Source organism: Parus major, chromosome 2, assembly GCF_001522545.3.
Source record: "Parus major isolate Abel chromosome 2, Parus_major1.1, whole genome shotgun sequence".
NCBI classification, from domain to species: domain Eukaryota; kingdom Metazoa; phylum Chordata; class Aves; order Passeriformes; family Paridae; genus Parus; species Parus major.
The window spans coordinates 142180620-142203247 of NC_031769.1; the positions used below are offsets into that span (position 1 = coordinate 142180620).

Consider the following 22628-nt stretch of genomic DNA (forward strand, 5'->3'; position numbering starts at 1 on the left):
AATTTCCATGGTTATATAAAATTGGAGCCTGTAATTATTTATGGACAAGCATACCACCCCTTGTTGTAGTTTAAAAACTCATGTTGTTTTGTTCTTGCTTTTACTGGTCTTCTGATTTAAACAACGTAAAGGAAAAAACAGACTTTACAGGATCTTTCTGGCAAGCTGTCACACTTCATATGACGTGCCATACATATGACATGTCAATACATTTTAATTTCAGTTACTTTCAATTTAAGAAGCAGAAGATGTGTGGGGATGAAAGAAGCCTCGAGAGATTTAAATTAAGTCATCCACTACTCTAAAAAGTGACAATACCACCACTGAAAGCAACAAAAAACCTGCCTTTACTGTAAGTACCCTTTAATTTAAACAGTTTGTGGGAAGTGAAGTGGAAATAAATTGAAGTGGAATAAATTTGGAATTCCTGGAATTATTGTCTGGAAGAATTACACAAGTAATTATTCCTCTATTTTCTATTGTTGAAGAGAAAAGTTTTGCTTCTCAACAATATTTCTACAAATTTTCAGAAGTCACATCAAAAACTATCATCCTGCACGCTTTTTCCACCTTTCCCCCCATTCATAGGAAATTAAAGTAATGGTATTAATTTAGTAAACTTGAATCCTTACTTTTAAAATGTGATATGCATTAACAGCAAATTTGGTTTTTTACGTTCATCTGAATCACAGACTCATCTGAACCACAGATTCCATGTATCATGCAATATTTGTCCTCAAGGTAGAAAAATGCTGGCAGTTACTGAATTACTGCCTGTGTACTCATTAGATGAGCATGAACAAGGTTCTAAAAAAAAATGGTCACCTAAAATGTGACCTTGTCAGTCATATTAAAGCAGAGAGGTTTAAAAATTGCTTCAATGAGATGCTACCTCAGAAACAAATGGAAACAATAGAATGCTTAGGGAAGCAGGCTCTCCATTCCTCAAGATGTTCCAGTACTGGAATATTTTTTTGATGTTGCTGTTCCAAATACAAATGAAAAGCTGAAAAGTTTATTAAACATTTTTATATATAGTAGTGTGCATAATGACAAAACAACAAAGTTCGAAGAAAATTAGTCAGAAACATTTAAAAATGTTTTGTTTTAAAATTTTGAGCTAATTTGTTATTAAATTAAGTTTTAGAAGAGATCTTTCATTTGGTGTCCTCTTGTCTGTATTTTTCTCCTGTGGGTATTTTCCTTGGCCCAAGGACATTTCCCCTTATGCATTTCCAGTCATATGATGCTGTGACACACTACTTTGTTTGGTTATAGGTGAATCTCAGCTGCAGTGAGGTAACACTCCAGGAAGTTCTGCCCTCAGGGAACAACACAGCCCTGAAACCTTGCAAAGCACAGGGCCAAGACAAAATTCACAGTTCAACTTGACTTAATAAAAACAAATATTTCAGATCCAACTACTACTTCTCCCCTCTCAAAAAAAAAAATAAAAAATCTGCCCACCCAAATGGAAACAATCTGTTTTCATTTTCCTAATAGACAATACAAGTTCAGCAAAATTGGATTTCTCTAAATATTTGTCTTTGTACTAACTTCATTTTACATGAGAGGATAAAATAATTCTAATAGGAAAACATCAGAATAATATGGAGCAAGGGAACAAGGGAATCTTTTGTTAGTGCTAGAAAGTTTTTTACAATGAGCTCTAGAAAACTATGGTCAAAGTAAAGTTTATAAAATCATGGTTTATGAAAAATTAAGCTAGAAGAAAAAGGAAAAAAATTCCAAACACCCCAAAATCCCCAAAAGGCATGAAAATATGATCCTGCAGTCCTAGATTCTAGAACTCTGTATAAGAGCATGACTTTCAGGGGGAAAATGAAATAAATTTGAGAAGTCACATACATATTTATACAGCAGGGCAAAATGAAAGGCTAAATTAATCTTAGAATGATACAGCAAAGTAACATATATAGTATGGATGCTGCTCCCTTGGTGCAAAATAATAAGCAGCAAACTTATTTTTATTCAATACTTATTTTGGATAAAAAAAAAGATGATTACCTCAGGTCCACCATAGCTGTTCAGATCAAAAGTGTACCTAACCCAGTGTACTACTGCACACAGTGGCCAAAAGTTGAGTTTTCAAGAAGAGTTTAAGAACAGAGAAACAGAATAGTGATACTTTGCTGCTGTGGTGTCACCAGCCACAAAAATCTGTCTATGAGCCTGAAGGGATGCTTTAGTATTTTCTCTGCCTAGATAGAGTTCACTTCCATGAGCTTGCTTAGCTTTGACAGACTCACAGGAGCAGTCAGGTTGGAAGGATCCACAGTGGATCGTCTGTTCCAGCCTCCCTGCTCAGGCAGAGCCATCCCAGAGCACGTGGCCCAGGATTGCAGCCAGATGGTTCTGGAATATCCTTCACTTGACTAATGCAAGTTTTAACATCTACAACACTCTGAAACATGAAGTTCCCCTGCTTAACCCCTCTTGCATAAAGAGGCATTTTTAAACCTTTGCCAGTTGCTGTTTCATTTGATGGCCTCTTCCATGGGAAACGATGATGAACAGCCACTCTATCCATCCTGTTTCCCAGGGGAAATCTTTTAGATGCCATATCAGCTCGATACACACCAGCACAGTAACAGCATAAAACTCACTTTACCTGCAGAAATCAGGTGGTATCACACTGGAACCAGCAAAGCTAAAAAAGCCTGGTCTTGTCCAAGTATCAATACCAGTTAACACAAAAACAGGAATGTTTTTCCTGGTGACCATACCTGTCGCTGGTTTTCTGTCTCTAGTCTCAGCCTGGCTTCCACGCATCTTCTGGTCTCCAGAAAGGCTTGACGCTGGGCTCTGTCTGATAGGTAGCTAATGAAGATTCCTGCAGTGTTCATACACATAAATAACACTGCCTGAGCTGCAATCTGCAATGAACAACAAATGCGATTTGATTAGACAGGAGAAGCAAAAATATATTTTTTAAAAAATGAAAGAGAGACGAAGACAGCTTTGTTGGCTGCAAAAATAGCAGTTGGGAAAGTTTGCATAAAATAATATCTCAGATCTTAAGTAGAAACATCAACTTTGTAAATTGTCTCTGCCTTGAGGATGAGATCTGCGGTATTTGGGGGCATTAAACTCTGGTTGAACCACAAATTATATTTCCAAAAATTGCCTCACAGAGCTCTAGCCAGGAATGATTACAAATGTAATTAACTTTTTTTTTTTTTTGCACTGCTTCTTCTACAAGAGCAACTTTATGATTTGTTCCATGGCTTTAGTCTGGGAAGCGAGCATTTTAAGGAAAACAAAGAATGTCAGTTAGCTAAGAATATCAGTGCTAATAGTTATTGTATTATTATTGACCAAATTAAGTAAATTCTTTTCAGCTGATGGCAAAGAACAAATTTTCATAATCTGAATTCTGAACCATTCAACAGGGGAAGCTGAAAGGATAACCAGGTTCTTGCACAGCCAGTGCCTGTGTACACAGACTTTTGCTTTGCTGAAGTCTATGTAAGAGCTGAACTGGTTTTCCTTGTAGAAGCTGCGTCACAGCTTCTTTGTTCTCCGTAAGAACGCAAGAGAGCCAAATGGGAGTGTAAATTTCAGTGGATTATTTGTCTGTCATTGACCTCTCTTTGTGCTCTTCATGTTTGTAAGGAAGGGCACATCAACACCATTGAAGCGAGGATTGGTTGGTAAAGTGAGTAAGAAACTGGCAATATTTGACTGGCACTAGAGACAGGACTAAGTTCTGCAGCCTCAGTACCTTCATCCAGTGTCTCATCCTTGTAATTGGTTGGGATTTCAAAGGCTCTGATACCTACAGGATGATAAAAACACCAGAACAGCCTCAACAAGGCAGATCGAGTGTTCATCATTCAGGATACTCTCTCTGGTAGTGGAAAACAGTGTTGAGGCAGGAGCAGAAGGATAAAACAGTAAGTAATGTGTACAAAAGTACAGCAAACATTCAGTGATGTCTTGTCAAAATAGTCTTGAACACTCCAGCAATCTGTGGTTGCAGAACATTTTGGAATAGACATTGTATTTTTTTACTATCATCTAATAATCAGTTTTCCTAAAATCCAAGTGTTCTTTGTCCTAATAGAAGACTCCTTAATCTCATTGTGATGTTTTGACTCAGATCTGCAGGTCTCACACCCCACAGCCATGGGGGTTTGCAAGTGACATCTGATATCAGACCAAAAGTATCTGGCAGAAAATTCAGCTTTATATATTCTGGTATTTCTGAATCAGGAGTATTGTTCCACTATCGTACAGGGAATTAATTTGCAATTTATATGTCATGATTAAATAATAATAATGCATATCCTGGCTCCAGATGAAGTTTTGTTTAACCTTTTCCAGAAGCAGATGTCTAGACAAGGCTTGTGAGAAATAGGTCATGATTAGCATCATCCTTGCATCTCCCTGTCTTCTAGGATCCTCTAAGCTGGAGGTGATATACTCAGTGCACCTGCACAACTTTTCCTGATGCCTTTCTCAAGTTAATAGTACTTTTGGTTCTTATGTCACTCAATAATAAAGATTTTTACAATTTAATTAAGTCCTTTGTGATAAAAATGTTTCCTTTTGTTTCCTTTAATTCACAGTTTCATTGTTTCTTTGACTGCTGCATCATGTTTATAAACAGCAAGTAATCAGTTCCAATTAATTTTCTCGTCACCATTCTTGATTTTTCTGACTTAATCCATAACCCCTTATTTTTACTTTTTAAAAGGGTGGAATTCAAGACTCTTTAGTTGCTCTGTATGTATCACTATGCTCCCTTTGTGCTCACTGCTTTTTTCCTGTTATCTAACATACCCTGTTTTACTGAAGGCATGTTGTCCCGGACCAGCCATCTTCCCCCAGACACTCTCTGCCTTTGCTCCAGGATAAATCAGGGAAGGCAGTAATTTATCTATGAGATAACTCCTTTCTGATGCAAGCTACTAAGGAGTGTATGATGAGCTGACATGAGACTGAGACTAGTTCAGAAATGAATTGTTCAGCAAGACAACTGAAATTGGCTGTGGGAGGTTGGAGAAATCCACTTTTCAAATCTTTTTGATTGACTTTTAACTTTGACCTGGGATATATTTTCACACATACTAAGAAAGTAAGATTAGAGAGTGAAAAAGAGAAAAATCCATCCAAAGCATTTGAAAAGTGCATTTCAGCAGTGAAAGCAGTGACAAGGTGGTCTCCTTTGCTTGCAAATTAATTTTCAATTTCCTCACAAGCCCAGTTCAGTCAACCATCTTTTCTAATGCTCAGGACTTGTTCCACTCACTTCAGCAGAACTTAGAGCAAATGCACTAGAATTTGGCTTTCAATTATAGTTCATGAGTATATTATTTGATTTGGAGAAAGGGAATAATGGAAAACATGTAACAGGTAAAGCAGCTTATGCAGGGGCAGAATTGGCTTTTCTGACACATGGTAGTCTGATTGAAACCATTCCAAAGAGTAAAGCACTATGACTTGCAAGGCATACTGATCTGGGGCTCTTGTTAAAAAAAGAATAAAAAATACTTATAAGACTTGCTGCTCCTTTTTTCTAGAGCTTACTGGAGCCAATTCCAGAAGTCTTGGAGGATTTTCTTAAACCTATCAAGGCTACAAGCTGGGACAGACTGTTTTCAAGGATGTACAAAGTTTCTTTCTTTTTGACTGACCTGAAAATGATCAATGCTCACACAGTAGGGAAGCTGAAGAATAATGTGAAAAAAAGAAAATACTTTCACAACATTTATAAGTCTATTTGTACCTTGCACAGCACTTAAATGATGAACAGTAGTAGCACAGCAAGTGATCTTGGAAAGCCATGAGTGATGTATTTTGATTTTAAATAGGGCTTTGAAGAGGTCTGCTTCTTGAATATTTAAAAAATGCAAAGAAGGCACCTTTCACCACACTGCTTGGGAATATCTCTGTAACAGGATCGTCACTGTCCCTGCTGAACCTGCAGTTACACATAATCACATAATAGGATGAACAGAGCTAAAGGAAGTTACTTGATAAGATCACTGAGGCAGTAGAATCACAGTATGACAGAGTCATCAAGGTTGGAAGAGACCTTCAAGGTAATCCATTCCAAGCATCAACCCAGCAGCACCATAATCCCCCTTAAATAACATCCCCAAGTTCCACATCTACATGCTTCTTAAACAATTCCAGACTCCACTACCTCCCTGGTCAATTTATTCCAATGCCCGACTGCTCTCTCAGAGAGAATTTTCTTTCTAATATCTAATCCTGGCACAATTTAAGACCATTTCCTTTTGTCCTTTCACTTGAGACATGGCAGAGGAGGCTGACACCCACCTCACTCTAACCTTGTCTCAGGTTCTTGTGGAAATCAATGAGGTCCTTTTGAGTATGCTTTTCTCCAGATGAAACAACCTCTGTTCTCTCAGCCACTCCTCATGGGATGTGCTTTCCAGACCCTTCACAAGTCTCACTGCTCTCCTTTGGACATGCTCCAGCCCCCCAATGTCCTTTGGAAAGTGAGGGGCCCAAGAAGAAGCAGTCATTAAAATTCTTATTCCAAAGCTCTGCTCTTCATTTCTTTTAGAAGGTGATTAAGAACTTAGTTTACAAAGAAATCACTTGTCAAATAAATTGTCATTTATAAAGTGTCCTCCATACAGGCACCTCAGAACCCTTTGCAAAATCATTATGAAAACTAGCAAAAAAAACAAAGGATATGAGAGGATGCAAGTCAGACAAGTAAGCTTTGTTTAAATTTGACAGAACACACTGATTGAAATAACATCCTTTTTATCTACCACTCATATAAAAAAAGCTTTGTCAAGACAGGTGAAACCAAGAAAATATTTTGAGTTGGTTTGGGAACCACCAGGTTTCAAAGAAATAATTAAAAGACACCAGACATGGCTCATCAAGAAGAAATGGTAATCAGAGCAGGTACAATATGATAATGCAAGAGAACAGGAAAAATCATTGAAAAGATGGTAAAGAAACTCCCAAGTCTGTTGTGAAGTGGTAGGTAATAAGCTACAGACTGTTTTCAAGGCAGAGTTGAATCTAGCTCCGGAAGAAGGAAGTTCAGAAGGGTACAGGTGAGATACTGGGTTAAGCATTACAACAATTTTTAGGCATTTCTTCTATTAAGAGCACCTAATTGAGTTGGCCTTGCTTAGGAATTTACATAGAATCAATCCTCTGAGCTTATGCATGACTGGAAGGAAGTTAAAGAAGGTTTAGCAAATCTCAGAAGTTTCAAGACTTCAAAAATCATAACTGAACTGTGTTTTAGTTTTACCATATTTCCCTTTTTGAAATACACAGTTGTCCATCAGGGAATTTAGAGCCATAAGGCCATTAACAGACGTTTATGGAGTGTGTAGTGATTGACTGAGTTCAGCACTTCCAAAGAGCACATAACCTGAGAAAAAGTGAATATTTATGAACATTAAACAAACCAAATGGATTGGAAATATGTTGATAGATAGATAGATGGCCCTAAAAGATCGTAACTGACACAAGCACTCTGCATCAGGATGTTGAGACAACAGCTTATATCCACATGGAAAGCACAGTGGAGGCAGAGGAGAGAAAGCTGACCAAGTTTAGAAATTGTTCTGAAATCCAGATGGACAGTGAACTTGTGTGTTACTACCTCAAGTGCAGAAATACACTCTAGAATGTTAAGCAGAAATAAACCTATTATTAACCTCTTCAGCAGGCAATTTTGTTCTGCTGCCTAGAAACAGAGCAGTGTCGGGGCTGATGTCACCCAAACACATGAGAAGTAAAAAAATGATTTCAATATAATCTCCAGCTGGATATTCTTGGGTCTTTATCAACAGATTAGAGTATTTCTTGTCTGTTTTGGAAAAATTGGGAGGGTAAACTTGTGCTTCATAAAGAGTGTTTTCAGCATGTGCCACATAAGGAACTGGTTGCTATGGTAATTATTATTGAATAATAAGTTTGGAGAAGCATTTTGATTCTTCATTACTTGTTTTACTAAAAATAGAAGTTTACCACAAGGTTGTTTTTTGTAATTAAAATGTCTCAGAAAACGCTCTCTCCCTTCTCAATTAATGTCTTGCTTGTGTTACTTGAGGGAAAATAAGATGTTTGTATAAGAATTTATCACCAGGAATGGACTGAGAGTTGCACAAGAAGACCAAAATTCTCTACTTTCTCTGAAATAGGAACATCTGGCAGCACAGACTCTATCACTCTCTCTCTGCTGGGCTGCAGCAAGCCTCTATCTCCCACTGAGGGTATGATTTTATGAATCAAAGCTCTTGCCAGAGGAGCTAGTAAGTACCTGTTTCTCTGTACTGCCTCATGCCCACCTTGATCCCTCAGTACAGCTTCCCCTTTGTCATGCCAGGTCAATTATTTGTGGGACCATACTGTGAACTATATCAGGGAACTTAGCCAATTTAAACAACAAACATTTGGTGTTGGCAGTGATTTTTGTATCTAGAGCATTCATCTGATTAAGTTCACAGCACAGCCTCCACAGGAAGAGGAAGCATGTGAACATTCATAGCTGGCACGGCTGCCAACTCATTAAACAGAAAGCATTGGTGCTTTATTGTTAAATCACCTTGTAAAGAGTGTTTTTATTCCCCAGCTTCACTCATTCTGACTTCACCTGGGTCTAACTGCAGAATTCCCCTGGCCATGATAAGAGGGAGCTTTGTTTGTTTTAGTTTGTGGTTGCTTCTTCACTTTTGTTGGAAGCCAATCTGCCCCACAAAGGTGCCCAAACTGCTGCCACAACTTTCCAGAAAACTCACCTGTGCCTGATTCTCTCTATTTTCCAATGCATAAGTACAACAGGTGTTTAACTCCTACTCACAGCTGGAGTGAGTGCTACTCTTTTATCTGATCTACATACATCTACTTTACTGAAAGACAGAAATGCCATGCCCTTGGGAAGACAGGGATGGAGAATAGCATGATGTTATTTATGGTAAAGTTAGACAAGCACAGACTATGATGGCTGAGAACAGCTTTAGCCCACCCACCCTTGATTTGCTACATAAGCAAGAAGCCATTTGTACCATTGTCACCATCTGATTTCATGTTTAGAACTGAATTTTGTGGTTCAGCTGTGCACAGCTCCCATGGCTGATTTTTCAAAAACTGATCTTATTTGTGCCTTTAGAAGAGCTGAGACCTTTTAAAAAGCCTGATTTTGCTGCTTCCAGAGCCATCACTGGAGGACTTCACTGTGTACTTAGGAACAATCTGGCCTTTAAGGGGTATGAAATGTGCAGCCTGCAAGCAGCTTGGCCCTATCAAAAGATAGTGTGTACCATGAGAAATTATTAGATTACCTTCAATGAAAACAATTGGTTTCAGACAGTTTTCTCCATCCTGTTGCAGAATATCCTAACATAAATTTTTGTCCTGCTAGTGATTTAGAAAACAAAAACTGTTTTCCTTCTGAACAATGACAAGTTTGCTTAAGATCAATTGTTCCAGTTCCAGATAGTATTTGAAAACATGTATCTTTAATATTCAGAAGAGGAGTGTAATTTGCTATTAGAAAAAATATCTGTATCCTATTTGGTTCTTCCTCCCATTAAATCCATTAGAAATGCAGAAAATTGATTGTCTGATTAAGTTGCTTATAAATTGCTAAAGACATACAAATTTGGTAAGTCAGCTATCAACTATGATAAAACCTTTGCAATATGGTGTGGTACAAGAGATCTTCCAAGAAAATAATATCAATCATATAATATCATAATTATACCATATATCATATGAGACACAAAAGGACTGACATAACTGAGGGATGCAGAGGCAGTCAAGCCAATACATAATCCTGCTCATATTGTCAAGCAGCCCAAAGTTTCAACACATGTCCTCCTGCTCCTCTTGAATTTGTCTAAAATTTAGAGTTCAAGAATAATTTTACTAATAATAAAAAAATCTATTCTGGGACTTTGGATAATCTCTTTTGGTACCTTTCTTTTTATAGATGTTAAAGTGACTGGCTGTGACTGGGCCAGTGCCAGTGGCAGGGTCATAGCCCATGCATACATGGAATGAACATTGATGGGGAAAGGACTTTCACTGTTTAGAAACTGTTTTCCATGGCTATAAAGTGTTTAGCTGAACTCTCTGCCACGTACCAGGAGCTGATCCTGAACTATGCAGTGAAATCTGGTGATCACATCTCCAGTTCACTGAGCAGCAAAGCATCCTTTTGTCATCATTTTGTATACAGGATGCTGTCACCTCCAGATATCTGAAACGTTCCCATTTAGAAAAAACAATCTTATCTTTTTGACATGACTAACTTTCTTCATTCAGTGTTTTCTGTGTGCTATTTAGGTGTCTTTTCCTTCTACTCTGAGACAGCTGTATTGCAGGGTAATTACAAGGAGAAATCTAAAGTCAAATCTTCCAGACATAATTATTTCATTGCCTAACATCACCTCATTTGGTGTGTTTATAAGTTAACATAAAGGGCTCAGACAGGAATCTCTTCTCCAAGTATATGTGACCTTGAAACTACAGCACATGTACTATAGAAATTCTTTCAATTACCTGTGCTGTCTAACCAGGAGTAGATCCTGCAAAAACAAACACAAAACATCATAAAACAAGGCACAGTACAACATCCTGTGCAACAGAGGACACTGGAAGCAGTCTATGGCAGTCAGGGAAAAATAGGAAACAAAGAGATAGTATTTCCCAGTTCACGGCTCAGAAGGGAGTGCAAAGCAGCTGTTTCTCTTCCTGCACTGCTATATTTCAGGCTCATGAAACTCTGTCTAACTCCAAAATTTTCCTTATACTTTTCTATTGCCAGTGACAATAAATGGAGAGGAGCTGTTGGTCCCTCGAAGGCAGAGAGACCTGGAGGTCGACCTGGACATATTTAAGAGCTGGGCAATCAACTGTATGAAGTTAACAAAAACTAGTGCTGGATTCTGCACCTGGGACAGGGCCATGGAAAGGGACCTGGGGGTCCTGGCTGATGGCAAGCTGAATATGAGTCAGAGGTGTCCTGGCAGCCAGGAGGGCAAAAAGTGTCCTGGGGGCATCAGCACAGCATCACCAGCTGGGTGAGGGAGGGGAGTGTCCTGCTCTGCTCTGCACTGGGACAGCCTCACCTCAAGTCCTGTGTGCTGTTTTGAGCACCAGAGATATTAAAAAGATATAAAACTATTAAAAAATGTTCAAAGGGAGCCTATGAAGATGGTGAAGGACCTAGAGAGAAGGACATATGAGGAGCAGCTGAAGTTGCTTGAGGCTGAGGGGAGATGGCATCACAGTCTGCAGTTTCTTCAGGAGGGGAAGTGGAGTGTCAGGCACTGATCTCATCACTCTCCTGACCAGTGACAGCACCTGAGGGAATGGCCCGAGGTTGTGTCAGGGGAGGTTCAGGTTTGATACTAGGACAAAGTTCTTCACCCAGAGGCTGTTTGGGCCCTGGAACTGGCTCTCCAGAGAAGTGGTCACAGCCTCAAACCTGACAGAGCTAAATGAGCATTTGGACAATGTTCTCAGAAACGTGGTGTGATTGTTGGAGTTGTCCTGTGCAGGGCAAGGATATGCACTTCAATGGTCCTTGAGAGTCCCTTCCAACTCAGGAGATTCTATGATTCTATGCAGAAGTTGTCTTCCCTTACAAGCTGCATATTTACTGTTCAAAATGGATTTTTAAGTAATTATGTCCAAAAGGAGACACTTTCCATTTAAAGCTGCTTGAGAAATAAATTACTCCAACTGAAAGTTACAACATCTAAACAAAGATTTACAAGGAATTAATCTGAAATGGGGAAGTACACCCATGGCTTCCTGGATACTGAGAATCGAAAATAATGCCTTTGGGTTTTTTTGAAGCAACTCTTCCAAAATAATAAATTTTCCCCTTGCATTACATGAATGGATATCTGATTTGTAAATAAATGTCTCCCAGTAGAAATGTACCGGTATTTGAGGACCAAGCATTAAACATCATCTCACTGACAAAATATTCCAGCTGACACCTCATCTGGAAATGTCTGAGAGCATCACTGAGTTTAGGATGAGCCTGGACAACCTAAAACTAGGATGCCTAAAGTTAAAGTCACTTCTGGAAATTTTCTTCAAATTATTACAATAGTTTTACCTAAGTCAGTGTCAGATAGACAAAGCAGAAGAAATCCTAGTAGATCCCTTATTAGATTATGCAACCAATTAGGAGTAATGGAAGAAAAAGAAAAAAACACATCAGCTGTTCACAGCATTGGAAAGAGTTTCTCTACATTTTATGGAGAAGTGAATTATGTAATGTGAATTTCTGCTAAGTGTTTTGGGGTGTTGTTCTGCACAGCTGTTTTTATTGCTCTGGATAATGATTCTTATCCAAAGTAAGATGTCAAAACAGGGTGACCAATAATTATGTTTGCAGGGCTGCCAGCTGTTCATCTTTTCTGGCACACCTCAGTGCTCTTTTCACCTGATGAATTGTATTTATGTCCCAGAAATTACCTGCAGGACAAGCTCCATATCTCTTCCCACTGGAACTGGCAATTGTCATAATTTGTGTGCAGGTGACCCTGCCTTGGTGCATTCTAGAGATCTCTAACAACAGACTGCACAAAAGAAGCTTTCCATTATTCTTCCTAGTTATGTTAGTTCAGGTCACATGTATTTTCTTCTGAATTACCAAGCTGTGGCCATAGGACAAAGAAAGAAGCAAGATTCTGTAAACTATTTTTCCCTTTTAGTATTACAATGGAAAAAAAAAATAGCAAAATGTAATGATCTTCAATTACTCTTGAACTCTTTATCAAGAAATAGACAACCTTATGAAATACACTCTAGTCTGTGTCAGAGTGAGACTAATACCTCTTAAAAAGTGAATTGGTTTAACTGAAATAGTACTGAGAATACTGGTAATGAAAAATACATGAGGGATATCACAGTGTTGAGTGTCCTTTTCCAAACAAGCCTTGCCCTTCAAAACCCTCTTGTATTCTGAGGGGAAGCTCTACTAATTACCTGTGTGTGGTAATCAGTGATATGTGCTGGAAAACAAACCATCCCTTATAGCTGCTTTTTTTTTTAACTCTCCACTCAAAGAAATAAAAATACAAACAAACAAAAAATGTCAAAACAGTGATGGAAACAAATGTTCTTTACACTTTATTATTACCAGTTTTTAGAGCAGGCCAGTCTCAAGACTACCTTTTCCCCACATTTCATCACCTGTAAGTGGCTGGCATTTTGCATGAGTGTCACAGGTGATGGAGTTTGCCCATTGAATTTACAGCTTATTGATGTAAATTTACAGCTTATTGATGTGAGACAAGAATCAACTTAGAGTCCCCAGATCAGGTTTTAGCTTTGAAAAGCTAGAAGTAATATGGAAAATATCTTCTCTCTCCAAATTTCCCATCATGGCTGCTCTGCTTCCATTTAAAATTATTTTTTGAAAAGTGACCAGAAAACTCCAATAAAAGCAATTGATATTCCTGTCTTTATTTTTTCCCCCTCATTATCTCCTTTTGTTGCCAACTGTGATGATCTGAAAACCAGGAAAAGACAGAGCTCAGCAATTCCATTTCAAGAATTCTTTCCTAACAAAACCCTGAAAAAACCCAAAACAATCAAAAAAACCCCAGACACCTTCTTTCTGTCCCTGTAAACATGAGACCTACAATTATTTCAGAGAAATATTGGGGATAATAAAAGAAGCAGTAGTCCAACTTTATTGAACACAGAATTTCATGCATCCTTAACCTCACTGAGAACCAATTCTAAGACCTTGGGAGACTTCAGGAAATGGAGAGCCCATGAAGATATGGATGAACTTGCAAGGGAAACTTTAGGATGGCTGGGGATTTGTAATTGGGCCTAGGATATTTTGTCCTCCAGGGCTGAACTGAGCACATCTTAGGCACAGCAGAAGACATGAGTCACTCAAGGTTAAACAGGAATTTTATTCATATCTAATGTTATTTCATATTTTTTTTTAAAGTCTGCTTTATCTCAAATTTTTTGAACTGCCACTTAGGGGATATCCTGAACAGAAAATAGGGAAAGGACATGGGAGCAAATGGAAATCTACCAGACAAAAGCCATGAGAGGTTACAACATCCCAGACCAGCTGGATTAAAACTTTATCTCAGAGAGTTAGGCGAGGACAAACATTTTTCTTTGTGAAACCTGTGGGTGTTGTTCTGCTATTAGTCACAGTGAACGCTTCAGTGTGGTGATCTAGAAGAAGTCAAACTGACATCAAAAGTACAGAGAGTGCTGTGGGAAAGAGCTGATTCAGTCCTTGGCTGACAGAATATACCAGAGACAAATAATGAAGGATTAGGCTTCTCCTGACACTTTGCTAGCAGAGGAGACATATAGTGCAGGATTCATTTTGTACTGACAGTGGTGTGATTTAGGACTCATTCCTTTGAAGGCAGTGGCTTACTCTGGTTTAAAACAAGGATGGGATTAACATCAAACCCTGATATTTACCATGAGCCAAATTCTCCTTGCCTGGCAATACAAGCCATGCCTTTGTTTTCCCTGCTTGTATAAGCACGAGAAACAGAAACATGTTCATGGAATATTAAATAAATGACGCAAAGCAAAACAGCCTTTGATGTTGAATAAAAAATCCTGCTGATACAAGGAATGCTGCTGGAGACTGTTAAAACTTGATGGACATAAACTAACAAGAGAAGCCCCTCCGATGATTTACGTCAGGAGGGCTGTGTACACGGTTTGATACAATGCACAGTCATGAATGATGTGGACACTTTTGCAATTTGAGTTGATAAAGGCACCCACTCAGGAGCAAGGTCAGTCTTTACCTCCTCACACAGAAGCCTATTGTCTTCAAAAGGAAATTTTCTTGGGCAAAGCAGTGTTTGGTCTTAGTGAGTATTTAGCTCACAGATTTAATATTTAAGTCAATATTGGTGCAGTCAGGACACTTAAATATTGTGGTCTTAGGAGCACTCAGAAGACCAGTGCTTGAAAAGAAATTGGGCATGATTTTGGAATATGAATACCAAGGGTGATGATGTGTTTTGTGGCACAAAAACCATTAGATAATTTCTGCCAAGAATTAGCTGATAAAGTTGATTTCTTACTGAAATTTCAGGCAAGGGAGAGAACATTGCTTCTGAGCTTTAAAATGGAAAATCAAAGACAATCAGTTTTGTAAAGTAATCTTCCAACTGGTCAATATTTTTTAGAAACCCAGATAGCTCTAGTAGTTAAATTATGAAAGGGTGGAAGGAGAAAGGTCACAGGTAATGACAGGATGAGGTACTTCATTGAGTTTAACGCTTGATCCAGATCTCCATCTGTTTGATGGAGTTATTCATCCTGGCCCTGATGGTATTTTAAGCAGTCTCTTCCAACAATCTTGATCTGTTAGATATCATGACATGAGTGAAATAAAGAATTTCAGATATCCTAAAAAATCGCTTATGGCTCCTTCTTGATATCAATTTGGATATTTTGGTTTCCCTACAAGGATGAAAACAGTTTTTACTGCACAAGTTTTGCCACTCAGCCAGTTAGCATTGATCAGACTGTTCCAAATTAAAAAAGAAAAAAGAGGTTTTCTGTCCTTAAAGTAAAATAGGCCCCCAGCCAAGCTCCATTGTTCAAGATATTTTCTTCTTGTATAGATAGTGCGGTGCTGAAAGAAATTAAAGCCATGTCGGTAGACAGCATTATGAACTCACAAGTTGTTGATATAAAGCTGATATCTCACAGCTGACACTGTACAGTAACTATGTGTGTAACCTATATTAAATTCTAGGTAAAAAAAAGAACAAATTTAAATAACTTCTCCATATTGTCATCCTCATGAATATTCACGTCCATTTGTTAAAGTCAGCATGATTAATCATTATATGAGTACAAGCCTAACATATTTTTCTAATAAATACGCTGTGTAGTAGCATCATAAATTACTTTTTCCAGGCATTTTGCTTTTATTTCTTACCTTCTGACATGTTCCTATATAGTATTTTGCACCAAGAATTTATAAAAAAAGACAGACTCTAAATTCTGCCAGTTATTACTTTTAAGGATAAAAATATTAATTATGAAAGTAGAACACTGTGACAAAATACCTCACAAGATGATATTAAAAATACAAATATTGGGGAACAATGTCTGGAAACAAGCATCACAAATATGGAGAGTCAGAACAGTTTTATGAAGGTCTAATTTTTTTTTTTAAAAGTATGTGTGTTTCTATGTTAAAATTTTCAGTTCTTGGCAGAATTTGAAAAAAAAACAAAACTCCACCCACACATCTGTTCTATTTCCCTAGTAAGTAGTAAAGGAGTGCAACTGCTGCATTTCTGAAAAACTCAGACTTTTAGGTGCAGAAGTCCCTTTCTTAGGCTAATATTTGTCTGGTGGCTCGCAGAAGGGAAAATGTGGCTACATAGAGATATTTAAGGTTCAGAACACACCTGCAGCATGTGGGAAGCATGTGGCAGTCCTCAGCTTCCAGTTCAACTGGAAAACTGGAAATAGAAGAGTCATTGCCACTCAGAGCTGCAAAATCCCTGCTCTGGGAGGTGCCAGCTCCTGCTGACCTCAGTATTCAATGAAAGCTCTGCTGGGTGACAAGACATCACAGGAGCCAGTCCAGTCAGGAACACAGAGATACCACTGCATTTGGATGGGATGATCCAGACATTTCTGTAAAAATGCATCCAAATCCATACACAGTCAATGTGCATGTCTTCAAAATTATTATTATGATGAAAAACACAGGATGTCCTATATTTAACTACCACCTGACTTCCACTAAGAACAAGAGTAACTGTATTTTGCCTGTGTGTTTAATACCATCCTCTCCCTTGAACAAAAAATCCAGCATAATTTGCAAAGTATTCATTTTTCAAAGAGATTCCTGTGTTTGGCAGGAGTAGAAATGGTTGTCTGAAAATATTTCATTGAAGTTGTCTGTATAATTACCCTGAACGGCTGCTACTGATTTTGTAGTCTGTAAATGAAAGCATTTTGCTGAAAGACTGAATCGCCCTTCACAACATGAAAAAAATAATTAAAATATCCTGCCAAGGTCAGAATTTATTGCCCTTGAAGAGAACATTGGTCACCGGGTTCTCTGAGTTAAAATTGTCTGCTACTAAGGGCTTTCTCATTATTGGAGAAGGAAGGAAATATTTTGTTTCTGCTCCAAAGAAAACCCCCCCTATTTATACCAGAGTAGGATGCTCAGCCCTAGGGAAGAAGCTCTGTTACTGCAGTGACAGAAGACAGAAAGCATCCTCAGGTCTCATGAACCTATTGTGGGTGTCACACATGGAGAAACTTGGCAAGTGATAAGATGTTCCATGAGCATTCCCAGATTTTAGGATGGATTTAGATGCAAAAGTTAGAGACAGGACTCTTCCACCTCTTAATGATGCTCTAGCTACTAAGCAAGCATTAATTGATCTCTATATTTGCTTATGTATTCCTATATTGTTTCCATTATTTTCATGTACACAACACATCTAGGAATAGTCCTAAAGTCAGCTGTAGTCCCAAAGATTTCTGAGACATCTTTTAATGTACACAATTACAAAAATATTTGCTTAGAGCAGGAACAACCAGGAAAACTCTTATTTGTAATCAAGTGGTATATGCACATTTATACAATAGACAGAATCTAAAATAACACTGCTCCTCTGAATATATTTATGTTTATATATGCATGAAAATAAATAAATCAGACCAGGTTTATGACATAAGATGAGGAAGATTAAAGGTGAAGTAAAAAGAGCTGATGATGACCTAAAAAAATCTTTTCACTGGGCAAAAATTGCCCCTATTCAATCAACAGATTCACTCTTTGTTTTCTTTTCTTCAGCATGACTTTATTGGCAACAGTCTCTCCACCAGTTGTTACTCTCTTAGAAAAGACAATCAGATTCTCTCATTTTCTTGCACCATCAACAATATTATTGGCTAATATTTGATCCAACATACCTGTAGAAAACCACAAATATAAATACCTGAAGCTGAGGCATTTTAGGCTACATAAATGAAAATAATTCAGACTAATCCATCAGCCTCAGGGCAGCAATCATTATATATATGAAATGGTTTACTTCTTCTGAAACTGGAGGTGAGAACACTGCATCGCAGTCAAAATTAGGAGCAAGTATCATTTAATTATAGAAAGTAGGGCATGAGAAGACCTTGATAAGTCACTTAACCCATGCTCCAGGGTCCTGGATATTACCTTAATCACTCCTAAAATTGCCACTCTAAACTGTTTAATTATACCTCATGGTAAAGCTTTCCAAGCAAAATGAGGTTATTTTAAGATATTGTTATTAGGTTGTTTTCTCAAGGTTTCTCCTGCTATCTAATATAACTGTTCCTTATTATACCTTAACCCATCATCTCATGATTGCTCATAGATGAAACAAAGAACAATTTATTTCTTCCTCTCTGTAGCAATCTATGATGGATTGGCACACAACCCCTTCCATATTTTAAGGTTCTCACCACTGTCTCTTCATTTTCCTTTACTCTAGAGTAATCCTCTATCCTGCAGAAGTAGAGAAAATAAGCAGGATCCACTGTGACTAAAACACTATATTTAAAGATCACCAGTGCTTTCTTGGGAGAAGGTTAGTCTCTACTTTTATTTTTTATAAAGGATAGTGTCTGTTGCTCAAAACGTTGTTCTAACTTTGATAGACCGACTGCCTGAGGGTAAACCTGCCTCCAGCTTTCCTTGGCACTTAAGACTGCTGAGAAAGCCCCAGGGAGACCATGGTACACACACACATACACACACACTTATATCACATAACTGAACACTAACATAGCAATCTGACCACGTGAAACTCAATGTTTGGTACTGGTAGAGGAATTTTTTTTTGCTGGTAGAAGGAAAGACATGTATTATTAATATTGTTCAAACTCTTCCACCTGTAATATTGCACAGACCGCAGAGATCTAGGAAGTGGAGACAGAATTATTCCCCAAAAGAAGCATGGAGTGAGCATGTGCCTGATGTTTGCTGTAAACCTGTGCTCAGGCAGTACTTGATGTCCCTAGGTGGGAATGGGGAAGGTAAGGTTGCTGCTTTGACTTTGAACCATATTATGATGATAAGCCCATAGAACAACACTCATGAAGAAATGAGAGCTGATGACATGTGCCTGCAGTTTTAAGTTTATGGTTAAACTTGATGAACCAAAATGTCTTTGTCAGCCTAAATGATTGCATGTCACAGGCCTGCAGGCAAGTCGCTCCCATGACTTGAGACTAGAAGGGACTGAAGTGTGTGCAGAAGGCACAGAATGTAAACCAGGTCTCACCCTGGCATCACAGGAGATGTGCCTTGCACATGACCAGGTAACCATGTTCAGTCTTGATTCCCATGTTAGTTCTGCCCTCCAGATCCTCAGTAGATCTTTGTATCTGTATTCTTGAAACAATACCTATGCTGCTATCTCAGAATCAACGAGTTTGGAAAGGCTTTCTGGAGATCATATTGTCAGATCTTCCTCAAAGCAGGGTCACCTGCAAGTTTCTTAGGGTCTTGGCCAGTCAGATTTTGAATATTCCCAGGAATGAAGATTTCATATCTCTAGGCAAGCTGTCATAGTGTTCATTCACATTTACAGTAAAAAGAAAAAAAGGGGTTTTTTTATGTTTAAGTGGAATTTATTGCATTTCAGTTCATGCACACTATCATCCTCTCTGGGCACTTCTGAGAAAAGTTTGTCTCTGTCTCCTTACTTTAGAGTAATCTATTTATACATAATTATCAGATTACCATTCCCCCATCCCTGTTCCTCCTCATCTCCAGCCTGAACAGTCCAAGCTCTCTCAGCCTTTCCTCATTTGGCAGCTCCTCATAGCCCTTCTCTGGAGTAACTCCAGAGTTCATGTGCCTCCTGGGTATTCCTGCACTGGGCCTGGCACTCCAGATGTGTTCCAGGAGGACCAAACCAAGAGAAAAGTCTGCCTTCCTCAAACCAATGAGAATGTTCTGCCTAAGGCAGCACAGGAGGCCACTGGCCTTCAGCCTGTTGGTTCATGGTCAGTTTGGGGTCTACCAGGTTCTCCAAAGCCTTCTCTGCAAGAGCTGCTTTCCAGCTGGCCAGCTGCCCATCTCTTGTGGTGCATGGGGATTTTCCTTCCTAGGTGCAGAATTGCATTGAATTGAAGGTTGCATTTCCCTTCTGCTGGATAAAGCTGGGAAAGGGGCTGGAGCACGAGTCTGAGGAGCAGCTGAGGGAGCTGGGGCGCTCAACCTGGAGGAAAGCTCATGGGGAACCTTATTGCTCTTTACAACTCCCTGACAGGAGGATGTAGACAGGTGGGGGTTAGTCTCTTCTCTAGGTAGTAAGTGGCAGAACAACAGGAAATAGCCTCAAGTTCTTCCAGAGAGATCTAGATTAGATGTCAGTCAAAATTTCATTACTGAAAGGGTGATCAGGCATTGGAACAGGCTGCACAGGGAAGTGGTGGAGTCACCATCACTGGGACTGGTGAGAAAGCAAGTGGATGTGGCACGTGGGGTCATGGTTTAGTGGTGAAAACAGTGGGGCTGGAGTAAGAGCTGGACTTGGTGATCTTGGAGATCTTCTCCAACCTTAAGGATACTGTGATTCTGTGACTCCTTGATGGTCCTGCCAGTCCACTTCTCCAGCCCACTGAGGTTCCTCTGAGTGGCAGCACAGTCATTTGGTGTATCAGTCACTCTGACCAGTTCTGTGTTGTCTGCACATAAAACTGTTAAACTCTATTGAGTTTGGTGGGAGTTAGTGGGTCCCACAAGGCACCCTTAAAACCACTTAATTGAATTAAAGAGCTTGTGGAGTGTTGAAATTCCCCCTCACTACCTTGCTATATTTTTAAGTTCCTAGATCACTTTGAAAAATAGGCTTTAGGCCAGATGAATATCCTGAGAATAATTTCTGTGACCACCTATACTTCCATGTTTTGAAGACCACAAGTTTAATACAAAGATTGTAGAAAAATATGGGGGTTTTCTGTGTATGTATGTGTTTATGATTGGGATTTTTAATTATTTCCTTATTTGTAGGATACTGTAGCATTTTCTTTCTTTCTTGCCTGAGATTTCTTGAATTGTCATTCTGTAGTAAAGGGCACCAAGTTTTGACTAAACAAAACTAACTTTCAAGTTCTCTTAAAATCTGCAGCTGCTGAATCCATGTTGCTGTTAGCCAGAATATGACAGTTTGATTTCCAGATTATAGTTTAATTATAGTAATTAGAAAAAACATCTCTTAATTAATGGTGTGCATATTTTCCATTTTTAAATTGCACCTATAAACCATCTTCAGATATACACAAACTTTAGGGACATAGTAAATATTATTTTGACTTGCAAATGTAATTACTGAGCCCAAAAGCAAGTTACAAAAAAAGGAATAAAGCATGAAATTTCACAGTATTGCTTTTGCTGAGTATTTGCATCATATAATAAAATATATATATAAATATATGAAGTGGTCTGAACCTTTAGAAATTTAAATATAAAATCTAACTAGATATATATATTGCTTTTAGATTAAAAAAAAAATAAATTAATTCAGTCAAGTCAAATTACAGCAGCTTTGCATTGCAGAAGAAAACCAGAAGTGATCTCAAATCCTCTTCCTTCTTGTACACCATCAGAAGTGTTCTATAATAAATTCTCTTGGATAGACCATTTGCAAACTCAGTGTGGAAGCTGGCATATTCTGGTGTCATAGAAAGAAATCAGGACAGCAAAGTTCTGTTAACTGCTTGAAGAGGAGAGGAGCAACTACCTTAACAATCTTTTCACAAAAGTCTAAAGGACATTGGACAACTTAAACTTATACCAATCTTTATGTATATGAGAGTTTTTCTTGAGTTTAAAATAATTGGCATGTTAAGGTGCATTCTTTTACACTCATTCTCCAAAGTCACATTGCCTTGGAGAGTTCTGTACTTAAAGATTTTAGATTTTATTTTTTTGAATGTTGATGAGATTTGAGGTAACTGAATGCTTGTGTTAGATAATCTACCATGCAATGCTAGCAAAGAAGAGCGGCTGTCATCAGAAAATGTACCTTAAGAATAACCAGACACAAGTACATTTTTATTGGGAAGAAAGTAATGTCATTGAAAAAATAATTTCTAAGCATGAAGAGCTATTGAAATTATAAGAAGATTAATGGGGGCCTACCATCCTGTACCATCACATAGAAAATGGGAACACTTCATGTGTACTTCTGGCATTTCTTACAGCCTCTCAGGTGACTAATGGAACACAGAAGACTAGAGCAATTCCATTAGCACAAATTAAATACATGCAATAAATTCTTCTTTTCCTATTGTCAGAAAACTTCTATTACTCTCAGGATTGCAGAGAACATGCAAATTGTCATAGCACCAGTTAGAGTGACATTTGGCTACATTTTGGAATGTCAAAAAAGTTTTACAGCAACTTGTAAAATTTGTACAGCCCTTACACAAGTTTCATATGGCTCAGGTTCTGCTTAAGTCTCAAAAAAGAATATTCACTGGCTTCTCTCAGGGACCTTTGGATCCTGGAGGAATCTGCTGTAAATCTCTCCAACCATTTTGAGGACTACATCCTTAATGTTTCAAGAATAAGTTACTATAAAGAATCATAGAATCAGTAAGGTCAGAAAAGA

At 38.3% G+C, this 22628-nt stretch overlaps 1 protein-coding gene across 1 annotated transcript in view; it reads right to left on the reverse strand.

Moving 5' to 3' along the window:
• Positions 1–22628, reverse strand: part of ADCY8 (adenylate cyclase 8) — a 119338-nt gene that overhangs the window by 85482 nt on the left and 11228 nt on the right. Inside the window, exon 2 of the mRNA XM_015619782.2 lies at positions 2748–2897. Coding sequence (XP_015475268.1) covers positions 2748–2897 — 150 coding nt within the window. The remainder of the gene's footprint in view (positions 1–2747; positions 2898–22628) is intronic.